This window comes from Vipera ursinii, assembly GCF_947247035.1.
Source record: "Vipera ursinii genome assembly, chromosome: 1".
NCBI lineage: Eukaryota > Metazoa > Chordata > Lepidosauria > Squamata > Viperidae > Vipera > Vipera ursinii.
Window position 1 is genome coordinate 55,198,137 of NC_139512.1, and position 19,520 is coordinate 55,217,656.

The 19,520-nt window shown below is 35.4% G+C and overlaps 1 protein-coding gene across 1 annotated transcript; it reads right to left on the reverse strand.

The window, feature by feature from the left end:
* Positions 1 to 2,598: 2,598 nt before the first annotated feature.
* Positions 2,599 to 18,582, reverse strand: SRP54 (signal recognition particle 54). The gene is made up of 16 exons (XM_083379613.1): positions 18,379 to 18,582; positions 14,617 to 14,723; positions 14,090 to 14,181; positions 12,685 to 12,769; positions 11,798 to 11,902; positions 10,557 to 10,623; positions 10,420 to 10,477; positions 8,909 to 9,059; positions 6,660 to 6,808; positions 6,212 to 6,312; positions 6,026 to 6,112; positions 5,810 to 5,883; positions 5,609 to 5,717; positions 4,902 to 5,072; positions 3,443 to 3,538; positions 2,599 to 2,720 (listed from the first exon to the last, which is right to left on the reverse strand). Exons 2-16 carry the CDS (start codon positions 14,692 to 14,694, stop codon positions 2,629 to 2,631), a joined length of 1,515 nt encoding a protein of 504 aa, XP_083235739.1. The 5' UTR covers positions 14,695 to 14,723; positions 18,379 to 18,582; the 3' UTR covers positions 2,599 to 2,628.
* Between the last annotated feature and the right edge of the window lie 938 nt (positions 18,583 to 19,520).

Consider the following 19,520-nt stretch of genomic DNA (forward strand, 5'->3'; position numbering starts at 1 on the left):
CCTTGTACTGTAGATCTAAACCAGGGGTCTTCAAACTTGGCCCTTTGATGACTTGTGGACTTCAACTCCCAGAATTCCTCAGCCAGGCAGGCTAGCTGAGGAATTCTGGGAGTTGAAGTCCACAAGTCACCAAAGGGCCAAGTTTGAAGACCCTTGATCTAAACCGGTTTCGGTAACTTTTCCCACGGTTCAAACATCCCCGGACAACATCTTTCTTTTTTTTTCTTTTCACTTCACTTCCTCTTAAGATTGCCTTTATCTTTTACCAGCCCACATTTGAGGCAGGTTTGCCAAATTTTAATTTTTGTATCTTGTTTTTTAAATATGTATTGCCCTGGTCACCGCCCTGAGTCCTTCGGGAGAAGGGCGGTATACAAATTATATTAATAAATAAATAATAAATAAATAATAATAAATTTTAAGCAGTCATTAGCACGACTCACTTCACAAGGGGGTCGGCATCGCAAGACCTGCACATGGATCAGAGAACAAATGAAAGCGAGAATAAAAGAATTGAAATGGAAATGGGCTGGTGGTACAGCAAGAAGAACTGAAGGCAAGTGGGCCAAGGCGGTCAAAGAACGGATCCCACTTGATAGAAAGCATCCATAAAAGAGACCTAAAAGATGGATCGATGGTATCGGCAAGTACTGCGGGCCCAATTGGCAAAAGAAAGCTCAGGACTGTTATTGGTTGGAAACATGCGGAAGAGGCCTGCATCCTGCAGGGGATAGACAATGGCGAAGATGATGATGGTAATGATACCGTAAGGCAAAGCCTAGGAATTGAAATCTGCCAATTCCTACTTGCCACTTTAGGTTGCTGTGGGCAGTCCTGGCTGCTGTCCTTCCCTGGGCAATGGAAGCGTCCAAATCTTTTTGAACGCCAGATCTTCTCTGGCATAAAGATACTAGTAACCAAGTCCTTATCTTTCAATAAAAGGGACGCGGTGGCTCAGTGGGTTAGGATGCCGAGCTTGTCGATCAGAAGGTCGGCAGTTTGGCGGGTCGAATCCAGAGTGCCGCGTAACAGAGTGAGTACCTGTTACTCGTCCCAGCTTCTGCCAGCCTAGCAGTTCGAAAGCATGTAAAAATGCAAGTAGAAAAATAGGGACCACTACGGTGGGAAGGTAACAGCGTTCCGTGCGCCTTTGGTGTCTAGTCATGCCGGCCACATGACCACAGAGACGTCCTCGGACAAGCGCTGGCTCTTTGGCTTTGAAACAGAGATGAGCACCGGCCCCTAGAGTCGGAAATGACTAGCACGCATGTGTGGGGGAACCTTTACCTATCTTTCAACTTGGCTGCTTTTCATGAAGCCACCAGATATCTAGACAAGCATTGATTACCTAGTTTGTGTAATGAAATGTCTGCAACAAAACAACCAAGCTGAGAGAGCACCAAGGACCTCTCATGTCTTATAAGACTTGGATTTGAAAACGTGTTTAAATTTACTGCATTAAACTACTAATTCTTTCGCTGTATGACATCTCCCAATCTCACTTCTTTCTACTGATCTTTACCAACTTGCAAAGAATATCAGAATAGATTGTGAATTTGCATGTCTTGGATTTCTAGAAGCAAAATAAAAAAAAGAATGCTCTATATTTTATAATATAAAATCAAGTTGAAAACTTGTGGGTACAATATCACACACCCCATATTTAACAGAACAAAAGATTTAATAGAAGCCTATTACTATTAGCCATATGTAATAAAATGTATACATACCAAATTACATAGTTGGGCTTTTTTGCATTTGCTAAATCAGTACTAATCAACACTGAATTAGCATTTTGTTAATCCAGCTGGTATTCATTTTGAGGAAAGCCAAGCAAATTTTTCAGATAATGGGATAGCATTTTAATTTACATCAAAGGATTTAGTCAAAGTTGTGTTCAAATATTTTTGCTTTCTATATGAATGATGTATTTTTATTCTGGATGGATGTAAAGAACAGGATTTGATATAAACACAGCTATCATCATTTAGCCTGGAACTGAAGAAAATATAATTTATCTGAATACCTTCTGCAAGAAATTTATACAAAGAACATTTGCTGGGGACATTGGCTCTTCTGAGCTATCTGGTAGCAAACTATCAGGAAATAAAATATATTGTTTCATTATTGCTGCCCAAACTTACCTCAAGGGAGGTTGCAACTGAGAAGACTGAAACTCATTTTTGAAGCACACTGTCAACAGTAAACACTTCCTTGCAACAGACTTATTTCTAAAGTCTGTTGTAAGCATAAAAATCAGCTCTTAAATTTACAACCGTGTAAGTTTATTTTACAATATATTTGTGACAAACTGGCATTGATCAAAGATCTGAATTGTTTACAAATATAACTCTTGCCATTTGAAACAATTAAAAAGTTCCTCTAAATATTAAATTTATACATGATTTATTTTTAAACAGGTCCAAGATAATATTAAAACTGAAACATTAATAAACTGAAGCCAAACTAGAACCACTGTCTAGACCTAAAAACTGGAAAGTCTCCAACATTGATGTTTTAGAAATATAATGCTGCATTAAAGTTCTCCACAGCAGAAAAGGAGCTCTCATTCTTTTAGAAATACTCCAGCAAATAATGGTCAATCAAGTCAGTTTATTAAGGCTGCTTTTACATGTTATTGAATCCCATCATGCCTTTTATATTTCCGGCAGCACCCTGTTGAAATTGGCGCATCATTGACTGCAATCCTGCCATGCCACCTGTAAGGAAATATTAAACTTAAATGTAGGCACCATTACAATTTTGAGGAAGCCTTTTACATTTTTTTTAATTTTAACATTTATAAAGAAACTGTAGCTTTTGTATAGAACTACAAAACTAGGTCCATGCACCCCGAATTATTTTTCTACGGCTTCTTAAACAGCAACTGTTCGTATCACATTCAGTATCTCCTTGATTCAAAAATAGTTGCAAAGAACATTTAGTGGAACAATGAAGTGCCCATGCAAACTAAAATGCATAAATGTTTCTACCAATATTGGTAAACTCTTGGTTAGTTACACATTTTTTTGAATCCCAGACATGATACATAAAATGAAATTAAAAAAAAAGAAACTATTTAAAAATAGACGTGGTACATATTCAGCAGAGAAAAATAAATGAAACCATAACTGTGAGGGGTTGTTTTTGCATCTAACTCTCAAATAATCTAGTTGTTATGAGATCTCTAGTAAAGTAAGATTGTACATAATATCAAGATAATTTCAGTTTAATTTAGTTTACTGAAAAATGTTGTGAAAAAAACTTTTTACTCCAACATACTAATATGTACTGCACCATAAATATAATTTTGTCATAGCAAAATTGCTGAGTTCATCTCTTAAGACATACAAAAAGCAGCCTTCAAATACTTTATCAAACTGTTAGGAAGCACTACCTTTCCAGCCCGCTCCTGCAGCAAGAAAAGGAAAAGCATAATTACCCATATGATGAAGAACTCTAGGATCCATCATCTTTGCCATCTGTTGATTCAGTTTTGCCATCTGGGATGGATTTACATTCTTTGACATATCACCTCCTTAAAACAAAGAAAAGTAGAGAGGAGAGAGGAAAGAAAAAAAACAGTAATGAAATATTTCAAAATACCATACACAGAATAACCCAAAGCACACATTCTGCTAGAGAAAAGTTCCTTGAGGATGGGCTCCGGCACAAATCCAAAAGCTTGGAAGACCCAGTGATCACAGTGACCAACCCAGATTGGATCCTGCAACATTATCCTGGGACACGTATATTCATCTTCATTAGTATTTCAAAATAGTAATGAAAATTCTCTTATCCTCTTCTGATTGGTATCTGGCAGTGAAGCATTGTTAATATTCTGCAGGATTAAAATTGGCTTCACAGTCTGAGTGATTGCTAGAGACAGGCAGTTCATACAAGTGATATAAACAAATATTGCAGTTTTTCATGTGTTTAGTATCAATGATGGTTTTCTGCAGAAATTTCATAAATGTATAAAAATATTTTTCTTTCTACAAAAAAATTTGTGCTGATTAGCTGTCTTGTAATTACTAGAAATAATTACTGTATGTTTCTACTAAAGATAGCTTTTCAAAAGTTAACTTCTACGTGCCAAATTTTAATACAGTTAGACATTATAAATCAATTTCTAGAATTTATGGGCTATATCCATAAATGACTTATGTATTAAGACTTCATATCTTTTTCCTTTCCATGTGCCTCTAAATCAATCCATTTTTATTACGGCCATGGACCAGCATTACATGCCTGTCCTGTGGAGGATTCTTCAATCTTTTTAGGCAGCTATGTGATCAGTCCTGGGATGACAGGAACAGAGAAGACATCTGTTCCATCACTAAATGCTGCTTACCCTATCAGCAGATGGATCTCTTAGATTCAGTTCTGTGAGTCTAGTATTAAGCAACTGAGTCAATCCAGAATGCCCAATACAAGTAGTTGTCGACTTACAACCATAACCGAGTCCCAAATTTCTGTTGCTAAGTGAGACAACTGAGCCCAAAATTTCTGTGGCTAAGCGAGACAGCTGTTAAATGAGTTTTGTCCCATTTTGACCTTTCTTGCCACAGTTGTTAAATGAATCACTGCAGCTGGCAATTTTAGTAACTCGGTTGTTAAGTGAATCTGGCTTCCCTATTGACGTTGCTTGTCAGAAGGTTGCAAAAGGTGATCACACAACACTGGGGCACTGCAACCATCATATATATGAACCAATTGTCAAGCATCCGAATTTTGATCATGTGACCACAGGGATGCTCAAAGGTCGTAAGTGTGAAAAACGGTCATAAGTCACTTTTTTCAGTGCTGTTGTAACTTGGAACGGTCACTAAACAAATGGTTGTAAGTTGAGGACTACCTGTGTATGCATGTAGATATTCAAAATATGCATTGATTCTTACCTTTAAAAAGTCCTTTAATGCCTCCCATCTTTTTCACCATTTGTGCAAATTTTGTGTACTGTGTTAGGAGTTCCTGAACATCTCTAGTTGAAACACCAGAACCTCTTGCTACTCTTTGGATTCTTCCTGGTTGCTTACTGAAAACTTTGGCTCCATCTGTACTATCTAATTCTATAATTTAGAGAAGCAATCGATAAAGGAGGAATTATTCATGTATAATAGTGCTAAAAAGTCAACATATCAATTTACAGATCTTTTTAAAAAAAGATAATTTCTCTCAAAATTCTGTACCTGATTGGTACTGTTCTTATAAGCCATAAACCGTGTTTAAAAATTAAAGTAAATACTACAGATTTAATATAATTAGCAAGGTTGTAATTAAATCTGCTGAAGAAAGTAAAAGTATAGATTGGGATTTAATTTGAGTTAGTAAAACTCCTAATAATGAAAGATGGGGTATCAGAGAAAATTGAAACCCTATTCATTTTCTCCAGAAGCAAGTATATACTCATGTTGGTTCTCCCCAATAAACAAAGGAAGCCTTCTAGCCATAGAAGGGAAAATCTGAATCCTGTTCAATGTTTAAATTATAATGAATTACAGAATAAAAAAACATACAAATATGTATGTTTTGGATTTTTTCATTATTCTGACAACAACATAAACAAATTTCAACCTTCGTAATTCAGTTATGCTAGAAATGTTACCTTGATCATTCATACTGTCCATTATCGTCATCAGTTTTTTTAGCCGTGCCATTGATTCCTGTTCATTGCCTTTACTCATGAAATCTGTTCCAAACCCAGGGATCATACCCTATAATAATTTCAAAAAAGTGTTCAAAGCTACTTCAAAGTGAATATTAATGCATTAAGTGGTTTTTAAATAACTAATCTTATTATAGTTACCAGTATTTGACTGAAGGGCCCCATTTTCATGATGTTTTGGAACTGTTCATACATATCCCTCAATGTGAATTGACCTGAATGGTTAAAACATTAATTTGTAGTTATTAAATTTACACATTGTAAATCAGATAGTTTATCCACCTTTCAAAACAAAATGGACAAGTGAATCAAACTGCTAAACACTGCTTTATTAGTAAAGTTTGGGGCATAGCTTACCATGTTTTAATTTCTCTATGAGAGCCTCATTGTCATCTAATTTCAATTCATTTACTTTATCTATCAATCCTTCAATATCTCCCATGCCTGCAATAAAAAATATACTTCTTTAACAACTGAAATATAATCCATTGCAACTCAGAAAAAAAAATTAGCAATTAAATTTTTGCAGTGAACAATACATACCAAGAAGTTTACTGATAAAAGGTTGTGTTTTAAAAGGTTCAAAGTCATCTATATGTTCTCCAGTTCCAATAAAAATGATTGGACTTTTAGTTGCAGCAACTCTGTAGTGAAACACAGGTTTATATTTTTGTATCTTGGCCTCGAAACGAAAGATTTAAGAAAGGAATAGAATGTACCTCTTGTGCATTAAGGTTTTGAAATTTGAAGAATTCACTCAACCCTGATAGTTTAAAAACTCAATTTTTCCTCCCACTACCAACAAAATACAGTAAACAGTGAAGAGACAATAGTTCTTCATATTTCAATTTCTCCAAAAAGCAAAGCTAAAAGAGCTGGAAAATCTATCAGATGCAGGATCAACTCTGTCTTTTCAGAACCCTTTCTTTTCTGCAACGATTTGTAGGCATCACAGTGTTGCTTGGCCCACTATTAAGTAAAAAGTACTTACGCACTCAATGCTCCACCTCCCTTGGCATGGCCATCAAGTTTTGTCACAATTACAGAAGCAACATCAACTTTATCTTTGAACGCCTTTGCTTGAGCTTCACAGGCTTGACCGATAGAGGCATCCATCACATAAACTATATTATCTGGTTGCTGGAAGCAATGATCCAAAAAAGGGAAACATAAATTAGGAGCTCCTATCCTTGCTCCACTTCAAAGTGATAGTAAACTGTAGGTCATGTTTAACATCTAACAGTGGTATACTCGTTTCATTAATGGAGATGAAAATGCACATTTATTCTAAATTTCAATTATTTCAATGTTTAATCATCAAATCTCCATCAAATCTCAGTTGGGAAGCACTTTCCATGTAAGTAAATAAATCCAATATTCAATCCTTTGTGTCTTCAGATGGGGGCAGGGGAACTCCTTGCCTTCATCCTGGAGAGCTGCTGCCAGTGGCTGTAGGTGATTTGACCTAAATAAAACATTTGTCTAATTCAAGTTTTGGTTCAATTTTTAATTTCTAAAAAAATGGAAATCCTACTTTTTATCTGTGCGTTTGTAGCACATTTTACTCTACAGGGAGTCCTTGCTTATAGACGAGTCTCTTAGTGAAATTACAGTGGACCCCCAAAAGGTACTTATGACCCAGCTTCAAAGTTCTGATGTCTACTGCCCACTCACAGTTATGTGACTGCATTTTGGACACTTAGCAACCAGCACACACATTTGTGACTATTAGCAGGATCCCACAGTCAGATGACCACATTTACAAAAAAATTTGCCAGAAATTGGTGTTTACTTCTGGTTTCCAGTAAAAATGCCCACGGTGAACAACAGGTTCGCTTAACTGTGGCATTCACTTAATGACCACTGTGCTGTCACGGCAGAATTATGTAATGCATATCGTGCTGCCACCATGTGGTTGTTTGGGGGAAATACAACATTATGCTAATGTGGTCAGCCAATCCCTCCCATTTTGTTACGTACTTCCTCCTCCTCCTTAACTCCGTACTTTCACCCCTCCCATTCTGGGACGTACTTCCTGCTCCTTCTCTCTCCGTGCTTCACTCTCCCACCATAACATGCGGACAGGCAGGATCATTACTGTCTTTTGACTATTCTGACTCTGACTGTTGTTTAATTATTTATCCCCTTGCTAAGATCCCTGTGCTTGGCCTGTATAAGCGGATACTATCACTGTTAACAGCCCTTGCCAGATAGCAGAACTCATGAAAGTACCTTTTATCATCCAGAAGTACCTTTATTTGCATGCAGAGAAGATTATAGCAAAACAAGATGTGGTAGATGATGAATGGACAGTATTTCCAAGGTCAAAAGACAGTAATGATCCTGCCTGTCCGCATGTTATGGTGGGAGAGTGAAGCACAGAGAGAGAAGGAGCAGGAAGTACGTCCCAGAATGGGAGGGGTGAAAGTACGGAGTTAAGGAGGAGGAAGTACGTCACAAAATGGGAGGGATTGGCTGACCACATTAGCATAATGTTGTATTTCCCCCAAACAACCACATGGTGGCAGCATGATATGCATTACATAGTTCTGACGTGACAGCACAACCACTGCAACATGTCATAAAATCGGGATGGTTACATGATGACCCACTTAAAGACCAGTTTGCACCTGCAATTCCAGGCTCAATTGCAGTGATAAGGCAAGTACTATATACAGTAGCATTCTTCATACATTTATTCTAGCATAATTCTAGTATAATGAGTTCTATGTTAGCCCCTGAAGGAGTTAAGTTTCTTTACAACTGTTCCAAATTCAAATAGAAATCAATGCTATTAATCCTATGCACCCATTTTGTAGTGCCACTGAATGCAGATGATGAGTCAGGTAGCATATATATTTAGTAATTAATCAATTAGATATGCTTGTAAAAACTGCATTATATGCAGATTTTACATCTGCTATATACTGAAGATCTTGGTATATAATTTTAGAACAGGGAATAATTCTATAATCTCCTCATAAAACAATAACTGAAAGCACATTTCCAATTCAAAATAGCTTATTGGCCATATCCAAATGGACTTTCATTCATGCATCAAGATTTCTTTGCTCCATTCCATACCAACCCAAATCTGCTGAAAGAAAATCCATTCTTTTTCTAGAGCAGATTTGTGAGGCATGCAGGCAAATGATCATACTATATTTGCTTACCACTCAAGAAGCATTATACGGTTTGTAAATTCTAGAACGGTTTCATCATTATCCAAACAAAACTTACTATGGCATTAGCAACTTGTAGCATTTCTTCAAACAAAGAGTCTTCCTGCTTGTGACGACCGCTTGTATCAACTATTATTATTTCAAAGTTTTCATTCTTAAATTTTTCAACACCTTCTGAAGCAATAATTACAGGATCCATCTCTGTGTAACTAGTTCAAAGAAAAACCCAAATGTAAAATAATATGAAGTTATAAAATTACTCAGAAGCAGATGATGAGCCATGTAATGGGGGAAGCATCACTACAGGCAAGGAAGGAAGGGAGGGAGGGAAGGGGAGATCCATCCTGTGGTGGAGGTGGGGATCAGACAGCTTAGGCTCATTGTACCAGTCAAGAGTTACCAAGGAACGTATTCTGAATGCCTCACTAGTTACCTCTGCTCTTACCTCTATTTATGTTAATAAACTGACAGTCAAGACTAATTTATTTAAATGAAGAATTCCAATAAATTTGATCCAGAAGAAAATTACTTATTTTAGTTTTTTTTATCATATAAATCCACATGTAATGCGCATTCATGTTGCTTTGCATATTGTAGCGTATTATATGAATCTAGCTACCATGATCAAGATTAAAATACAACGGAAGGAGAGAACACTGTAGGGCTGAGACATACAACAGAATATGTAAAATGCCTAATTTCAGATCATTTGAGCACAAACCATCCCATTAGAATGTTCTGTTTCAAGCATGAGACTGCAGTTCTGGGTGTGAAATGGGGTAATTTCAAGTTAAAAAATAATTCAAACCATTTCCGGAATGCTCAAACCAACCTGCATAAGACATTTATAAGCAAAGGGAACTGGAACAAGAAAATCCTCTTGCTGATGTTACCTAGTCTGGTAACGAAACGTTTAGAAACTAAATTGAAACAAGCTGGCAGAGCAAACCCCTGCCCAAACCTGTGCAAGATTAGAACAATTTCGTTCTGTGAAATCACATCCTTGAAACAGTTTGAAATAAAACATTTTGTGTTCCCCTGCATTGTGGTAGTAAGAAAGGACTTGGAAATAAAGCTGAGTTTTGCTCTTTTGAGACATTTCTGTAATGTGTCAGGTGAGTTTTCTGTATTTTTTTCATAGACAAGCAGAGAACACTGAATATTTTCTAAATTTTGAATGTTCGCTGTTAATTTGCTTCTTTAACTAAATAATTTAGTTCAACTCCAAAATTTCTGATAGATATTGATATAGACACAAGCACATACACAAACATAAGAAGGCATCACATAAATATGGGATAGTATGTCCATTCCTTACTCCAGAGAAACTGCTGAACTTGATAAACAGAGGTATTTTGAACTGTGATGATACACAAATTAATTTACTTGAGTTTAAGACACTTTGCTATTAAACGTTTTGAAGATCTCTGATAAATATTAACCAAGAGACTATCACAATCAAGTTCTAGCTTTATAGCTTTATCCAACTATAGCTATGTAGTGAACATCTACAGACACTATCTCAAAACTGAATAATCAATGTTTATATTTAATAGGTATTATACATACCTCCCATAAAATGGAATTCTTGCTTTGGTTGCATTCTGTTTTAACTGATCAAAAGCACCTACAGAATACAAAAATTGTTAGCCATGCAGGACATACACATTTATCAAAAACAAAGTAAAAATAATTAACCACCGCACCTGCTCTGTAAGTGTCTGCACATATCAAACATGTCTTCCAGCCTTTCTTCTGGTAATAATATGCCAACTGTTAATTTAAACAAAATCAAGATATAATCTTATAAGCTACTATTAAAAACACTTTTTTCTTTTCATTCATTTGAAGTTGCACATGCAAAGACTGAAATATCTATCTTCTATTAGCTTTAAGGTACAGCCAATTACGGAGCTATAGATCTAGTCTGTCTACCGGTACTACCAACTACATTATTTGTTGTTCTCATGCTCTACTACGGTCCTTTTTATCTGGTCAACTTTACCAACTAGTAAAACAAGCAAAGTTTTTGTATTTTATTTTAAAAAATCTAATAAACTCTAGATACCTGGATTATAAAAGCATTTTCTTCAGTAAAATCTGACATATTTACTACACATGGCCAATGAACCATGTAGAAGTTGGTCTGCATCATTGGCTATACATCATACTACATTGGAAATAATTCACAATATTTTCAAATTTAAAAAGAATAGTTTGTAAGATAACAAAAAAATGTAATATGGACCTTAGTTTCATGATGTACGTTTTTATGTTTTACAGTAAAATGTTTATGTGCTGGTCAAAAACAATTTTCTCAAGTGATTTAGAATTACTGATATAACGTATCACTCCAAGTATTCCTTTTTTGGAATGCTTCATTTCTCCCTGAATATGCCAATTCAATTATTCCAAAGATGGTGTGGCACATTTTTGAAAGTCAGTCTATTGAAACAAAAGCAGTTCAGGTGTTCAGGATGTGGTCCAGCCTCCTAACAACCTTATTTCAATTTGAAACATAATATAACCATAAAACTATTTTGTTTTGGGAGCTTAGCTTCTGGAAGTATCGCTCCAAAACAGTCAGATTAGAAGGCTGGAAGAAAGATAAATTTTCTGAAAATGGCCCATAACTATTTAGGTATGTTACGAATTAGATATTGATTTTGCCTACAAAATGTTTCTTCATACTCCTCATCCTTTTAATATTTGAAAATGCAGCTCAGTTCTATTTATGGATTCAATCTAGCAGCAAAACAGTTTTTTAATTTTTCCATTCAAGGTTGGAAGATTCTGAAACAGATCCAAGTACATATGAAAAAATGGAAATAATGGAAGTTCAACCATATAAATGGAAATCTGTTCAAACACTTAATAATCCAGGTGCTACGGAAGTTTTTCTAAAAAAAAATAGCTATCATTACATATCATGTGGAATACATGGTACCTTTGAGCATGAAGTTGTTTTGCCACTTCCTTGCAAGCCTACAAACATGATGATATTTTGTTTTCCTTTTGTGGGTGTCCAAGCTTTCACTCCAGGATCTACAAGCTGTAAAATAAAATGCAGCATAATTGCCAAAATCACAAAATATTTACAAAGCCTCCGGGTTTTGTTTTGCATATTTTATACTGTGTATTCTCCAATATCACTTTTTCTGCTTGGTTCCAAAAGTCAGAAATCAAACTAATGTTATTCTCTTTCTGCTTCAATAATATACAATCATTGTTCAATGAAACAATGAAGATCTCTGCCCCATAGGACATGTCAAGTCCTTCACTCTCCTCAATATTGCATTGATGCTACTGGCAATGGCAATGCCTTTAAATTGTAAAATAGACTGCCTTGATTCTTCTCTTTAGGAATTTCGGTAAAAGAGATACAAAATTAGATGGCCAGTTGACCAGAAGAAGCCAATCTGAGGAAGTAACAGTTCAATTTACAATACACCTTATGCTAAGTGAGTTTATTTTAACTATGGATTGTTGAGAAATCATAGCAGTCTGGTGTACATATAATTCCAACATATTGTGGTTTATAATGCTGTCACTGGAAACAGTCGCCAAATGAATGATTGTATGACGAGGACTGCCTGAACTGCTCCAATGCTATGAGGAAGACATTTTCAATCAATAGTAAGCCTTATTAATTATTATGCATAGCCCATAATTGCAACAGCTTTACTTTAAAATGGCCATGCATTATTCATATATAGATACATGAATATGAGATAGATAAGAGGCTTTGTTATATATTCAGCTAAGAGAATAAGTATGCCTAGAATGTTTGCCTGTATTACAGATATAGGTTAGAAAACAATACTTTAATTCTACCTTAACAAGTTCTTTAAAGACAGCATGTTGGATCATTTTTCTTTTGTTGAGTCCAGAAGCCATTTCTTCAAGGTCAATAGCAGATCTATGTTTGGAAAAAGGGAAAAATCAATGTAAGGTGACTTCAATGTCCCACTGAACTAATATAATTTATGTTCCACTACTATACTGAGGATCTGGGGAAGGTATTCTATATTAAGTGAACTTTGTCCTTCCTCAAAAATCCCTGAATAGTTACTTTATTATTTCATATGATGGTAATATCTTTAAATAAAACAAAAATGTTCCCTTAGATAAAGATCAGTTTCTGATCACTACAGAATCCGTGTAGTTTTTATGGCAACAATACAGGATTGGTTGGATACTGCTTCTTCCAGCAGGGATTTCAATTTCCTACTGTAGCCTACAATCCTGGAGTTTCCTGACAACCTCTCATCCCACCTTCCCTAGGTTTTGGTAGTTAGATCAGTGTTTTCTAAACTTAACAACATTAAGATGTGTGGACTTCAATTTCCAAAATTCTCCAGCCAGCATCCTTTTCATTTTTTTTCAGCTGAAGTATTATTGCTTAAGTGGATCTCACTGTACTTTTTATTCCAGCTTCCTATTTATTTTTCCTCCAGAAGACTGGTCCAATGTACAATCTTATCTCTTGTTTTCTTTCTCAAGGAAGAATTCTGATTTTTAATATCAGTTTTAGAGTCTACTGTTACCCTTCTTGTAATTCCATAAGTGCCATTTTGCAACATATACAAAATATTTTGGTCTTAGGAAAAATATACAGGTAGCTTTCGACTTACAATAGTTCTTTTAATGATTGTTCAAAGTTACAACACACTGAAAAAAAGCGACTTATGGCCATTTTTCACACTTAGACCGTTGCAGCATCCACAAGATCACGTGATCAAAATTCAGATACTTAGCAATTGATTCATATTTATGACGATTGCAGTGTCCTGGGGTCGTCTGATCACTTTTTGTGACTTTCTGACAAGCAAAGTCAATGGGGAAACCAGATTCACTTAACAATTGTGTCATTTACTTAAGAACTACAGTGATTCACTTAACAAGTGTGGCAACAAAAGTTGTAAAATCGGGCAAAATTAATTTAACAAATGTCTTGCTTAGCAACAGAAATTTTGGACTCAGTTGTGGTTGTAACTGGAGGACTAGCTGTATTTTAAATTTAAAAAACCAATTGTTCAGCTGAACATAGTTATTTTATATAAAATTGTATCCATATAAAATTAAATAACATATATCATTTTAATTTATATAAAATTGAACTTCTTATTACAGCAGTTCAAAATTTTACGTGTCCCCCATTTTAGACTAACAATATAAATAAACTTAATACAACATAGAGATAAAACAACATTATTCTTACTTGGCTTGGTTCACTTACTTGACATTTTCTCTTAGTTGTTTCACCAGTTTAATGTTGACGTCAGCTTCCAGTAATGCCGTACAAACTTCTTTTAGCATAGCATTTAAAACCTGCAAGGGCAGAAAGACAATACAAAAAATGTTTCTGTACAATTTATATATAATTTAATGTTTATAATTTCTCTTTCCAGTGAACATTTTAGATTAATATTTATTAGCTGGAAAATAATACAAACAAATAATGAAATTTCATATGGTTAAATCTGGTAGACATAGTGGATAGAGAAATATATAAAATTTTAAAAAGAAATCAATACAAAAGAAATAAGAATATTATGAATTTATATTAATAGTAATAGTAATCTATTTAGCAAATGACACCAATTCACTGAATTTTCTCCATTAAATTTCACATAATTAATGATGTATACAATCCTAACCTTATTACTTTAATATGGGAGTTTTTTCTATCAAACCCAAACTGATAATAATCTTTTATTTCTACGTAGCTTCCTTTATTGTATCTCATATGGAAAATTTACATACCTCTTCATTGATAATGGTAGCATTGCTCAGGGAGCGCAATGCTGAGGTAATTTTTCTCCCAAGATCTGCTAAAACCATCTTGACAATAGATTCAGCTCAAATATGATCTGTAAAAAAGCCATTATAATATTGCTGAAATTATTCTTCACAAGCTACACTTTATCCTTCATATAATAATCAGTAAATAGTAGAGAGACAGTTGTTCACTAAGTCTCTTCTTCTCCTGAAATTTCAAAACTCACTGTTCCAGTCCCCCAAAATTTTATGTTGTGTTAGGGGACTGGAACAGTAACTCTTGAAACTTCAGTCCCCAGACACTCTATAAAATCTTTGGGAACATTGGAAGAAGTACAAAAGTAATCATCATCATCATCATAACCATTATCCCATCTTTCATTCAACCAGCTGGATTCATCCTCTTGTTAAAAGCTTCTTTCAAAAAAGAAGAGCACCACTCTTTCGAGGACTAGGATAAATGTAAGTTAATATAAACTAAGATTGCAACTATATTTTAGTTTAATGATTTTATTATCTGTATTAGAAATATATATTTAGCTTTAATATTGGTCCTACCCAATCTGTGTGGGGAGAGAGAGCGATACAGTAGATATACAGATATATATATAAAGCGATACAGATATAGATATAGATATAAAACAAAGATTGCAAGAAAAGCACCATATAGTGCACACAGATGAGGTTCTGTCTTCTTTTACAAACCATATAGTTGCCTTGAGCAAGATGAGTGGCAAACAAATTTAATAAATAAATGCTCTATTCTTGTTAATTTTACATGTCATGTGTACCATAAATTTGTTCTCAGAATCCAGTAATAACTATATAATAATTCTCATCTACAAGAAATCGATGCTACACTTGCACTGTTGGCAATTTGGGAAGTAGACTACACTGGTTAAATTGGAGACCTTTCCTTCTAGTTTCAAAATTAAACTGATCTACTTTATGTATTTATTCAACTTATATGGCTGCCCAGGCAGTCCAGCAAATAAACTTGCCTTCTGCCATTAAGAGCTTTATAAGTGATAATCAGCACTTTAAATCGCACTCAGAAGCTTACTGGGAATCAGCCATTTGTATTGGTATAATGTTAAGTAGGAGTGTAATATCAGGATACACTGGCACATCTGGCAGATCTGGAACTACCCATGCTACCAGTTGCAGCTTCAGAGTGGTCTTTGAGGGGCAGCATTTCTAGTAATCTAATAAATCTAATCACAACCATTATCCCACAGTGTACATACAATTCCTTCAAAATCCTCAAGAAGCTTCCAAAAGCTTCTGTAGGAACTGGAAAAAGAAATATCTGCTTTAACAATTTGAAAAGAGATGGTTCATACATATTCCTCTGTATTTCACAGCATTTTTTTAAAGGATGCACATACCCCTAATATATATTATGAAAAAATAACCAATTTGATACAGTATTTCATCAGTTTCTAATTCCAGATATATAATCCAGTATTTGCTGGTCATATTTTTGGGGAAGGAAAGTCTGTAACTGCCTCCATGGTTTATTTGTCATAATATTTTATGACTTTCTATCCTGTTAACTGGTACCCTTTAATACCTGCAAACATTCATTAAACAAATATAAGGTTGCTCATCTAGCTGAATAATTATTAGGACTCCTTAATTAAGTGGAAGGAATTATAGAGGAAAAAAATGAAACCAGAATAACTAAATTTCAGCTATAATTCTGTAACACTTTTAAATATCTTTAATAGCCCAGAAAGTCTTCAAGGCAAGCAAGCATATTTACAATTGCACTGCTAATTATATCAAGCGATATGGTGGAAGGGAACCTGTTCCATTTGTAACATATTAAAATTTTGTGAACTGCTTTAGGAGATAGGAGATGAAAAATAGTTTAAATTCCCATTTTATTCATTTACAGGATATATTTAAACTAGCCACTGGTATAACAATAATAATAAAAAGCTCCAGATTATCTGTACTGTTGTTCTTTTTTTTTTTTATTTTTTTTTATTAAATTTATTATTTAAAAACATTGGACACAGTACCAGCGAGCTGACAAACCTTTTTGTCTACAATGTTTAAATATATATATATACATGTATATATGTACATCAAAAATACACTTAAATACACTTAGATTACAAATCGGTGAAATACCACAATATTTAAAACAGTAAGCTAGTCTGTAAAACCTAATAGAGACCTTTCTTTTTATCCATCCAAAGATACAATTTGTTCCAAATTCTATAATAGTCTGATTGATCTTTATTCTTTAATTCCAAAGTTAATTTGTCCATTTCAGCGCAATCCCAAATTTTCCTAATAACCTCTTTTTGTCCTGGGATCTCATTCTTTTTCCATTTTTGCGCAAATGATATTCTAGCTGCTGTGATAATATGGATCGTTAAGTATAGCACATCTTTAGGATATTTCTCTTTCGTGATTCCCAACAAGAAAAGTTCTGGACTAAACTCCAGATCTTGTTTCAATATTTCTTTCAGCCAAATCCAAATCATTCTCCAAAATTTTTGTGTTTTACTGCAAGACCACCACGTATGGAAGTATGTGCCTATCTCTTCAGAACACTTCCAACATTTGGGAGATGCTGTTGTGTACATTTTTGCTAAGCGGGCTGGGGGAAGATGCCATCGGTAAAACATTTTAAATAAATTTTCTTTATACGATGAGGCCAGTGTTATCCTTTTATTCCTATCCCAAATTGTTTGCCAAGTATCTAGGTCGATGTTATGTCCTAAATTGTTAGCCCAGATCAACATGGGGTCTTTCACTTGCTCTTCAAACAGCTTATATCCCAAAAGTAATTTATAAAAATTCCTTATTTGTTTAGAGTCCGGTCCCAATAATATTTTGTCCAATGCTGTTTCAGAGGTATATATCCCCCATTCATTTTTATCCTTCCTAAATCTCGATTGGATTTGTAAGTAGGCCCACCAATCGAGTTTTATACCTTGTAATTCTAGTTCATTCCTAAGTTTCAATTCCCCCTGTACTGTTGTTCTAATAATCTGTTGACCGAACTTCCTGAATTCAAAATTAGGATGAAACAATTTGACAATGTGACAGCATTTGCTCAAAAAAAGTAGAATCTGCACAATATTACATTACTTATAAAATATTGCAACACAAATATTAGATGCATCTGAACATAAACCATAGTTTAAACTATAATAATCAAGTAAAACTCAAATTATCCTATAATTGCACAAACATTGAAATTAAATCTCACTTTAGCATACCCTATGGTGCAATTCCAGTCCATCTATATCCCACTATGTTGTACACGACCAAGAAAAGTAACTGGATACATCATGGTTCAATAAAGAAGATATGTGAATCTAGCAGGTATACCAACTAATAGCCCAGACCAGGTTTTGATTACAGGTCGCCCTTAGACACATGTATAAAAGGGGAGAATACGCAATTGTTTTTAAATAAAAAAAGTACTACTATATATCTGGATGTAAGAAAAGTGTCCAGGTTACTTGGTGGGCACAGAGGATTTCAATTACCCCCGAAGAGGCTTCTTCCTCCGGTTCAGCCAGTGCAACTTGTGGCATCACCGCAAAAGCAGGAACTACATTTTTAACTTCACAGAATAGCAGATGTGCTTCCCCTCCGCCCAAAGCTCCGAAATTTGTACGTATGCAAAGGGGCACGTCAGGGTAACCTGAAACAGTCCGGAGAGGTCTCACATCTGCGGACTCGGGTAACCGAAAAGCTACCAGCTTTCCACGCAAACCTTACCGAGAAGCGAAGCGGCGGCCTGATCTGGCCCCGCTCTGAAACCCACACAACAGCCCGGGCCTCTTCGGGGTTCCTCAGAAAGCCACTAAACCAGACCCGGCTCCAATAATCGACTCCGATCCCTCTCCAGCATCCAAACAACCAGGAAGAGTGTCACGTCACCACTACAGAAATCAGACAGCTACCATCCTTCCCAAGGCAAACTCAGAAATCTGCTTCCGGGTCATCTGTGAGAAACGTCCTCTTTGAGACAGGAGTATGATAGACGAAAAGAAAGACGTGCGCGTTGGCTTCAGCTTCCGAGTATACATTTCTTCGTTGAAAACGGTTGAAATGTATATATCCATAGAAATATATTTGGAACTGGATATAAAACAGGGCAGTCTATGTTTTGTTTCAGCGTTTTGCGAAAACGGTTTATATCTATCTGATCAAGTGCCACAAAGTTTCCGTAACTTTAAGATAGGTGGACTTCAACTCCCACAATTCCCCAGCCAGGTTGGAGAATTCTGGGAATTGTGGTCCACCTATCTTAAAGTATTTTATTTATTTATTTATTTTAATTCCATTTATATCCCGCCCTTCTCCGAAGACTCAGGGCGGCTTACAAGCTTAGCTGAGGTTAAGAAAATAACATAACGAGGAAAGGAGTAAGGACTTTTGAACTCAAGGGGCCAATTTCTGTCTAAATTTCATAAACTTCTCCCAAACTATGTTCTGGCCCAGATTCCTAGTGATCTTTTTTAGTCTTTTAGCACAATTTAAAGCCAACATTCAACTTGCTAAGTTTGACTTCTTTTTTTTTGCCAGAGACAAATTTCACCGTGGGTAAAACAAATGATAAAATCAACATCGTTCGGAATTATTGCTGTATTCAAAAACAACATAATTATTCATCACCACACAAAACAATGTGTGGACGCAGTTCTTGAAACGCGCCTACTATACTGTCACCATCTTCAAAACAAAAGAGGAGAAATACCAGGAAGTCCCGGGAAGATTCATCGTATTCATAATACCCGGTGCAGGGAAAATAATAGCAACTACTTTTGCGCATGCGTTCAAGGCATGGTGGTGGTGGTGGTGGTGACGTTTTAACTGACTTATCTAGGGCCAGGGGTAGGCAACCTCGGCTCTTTTAT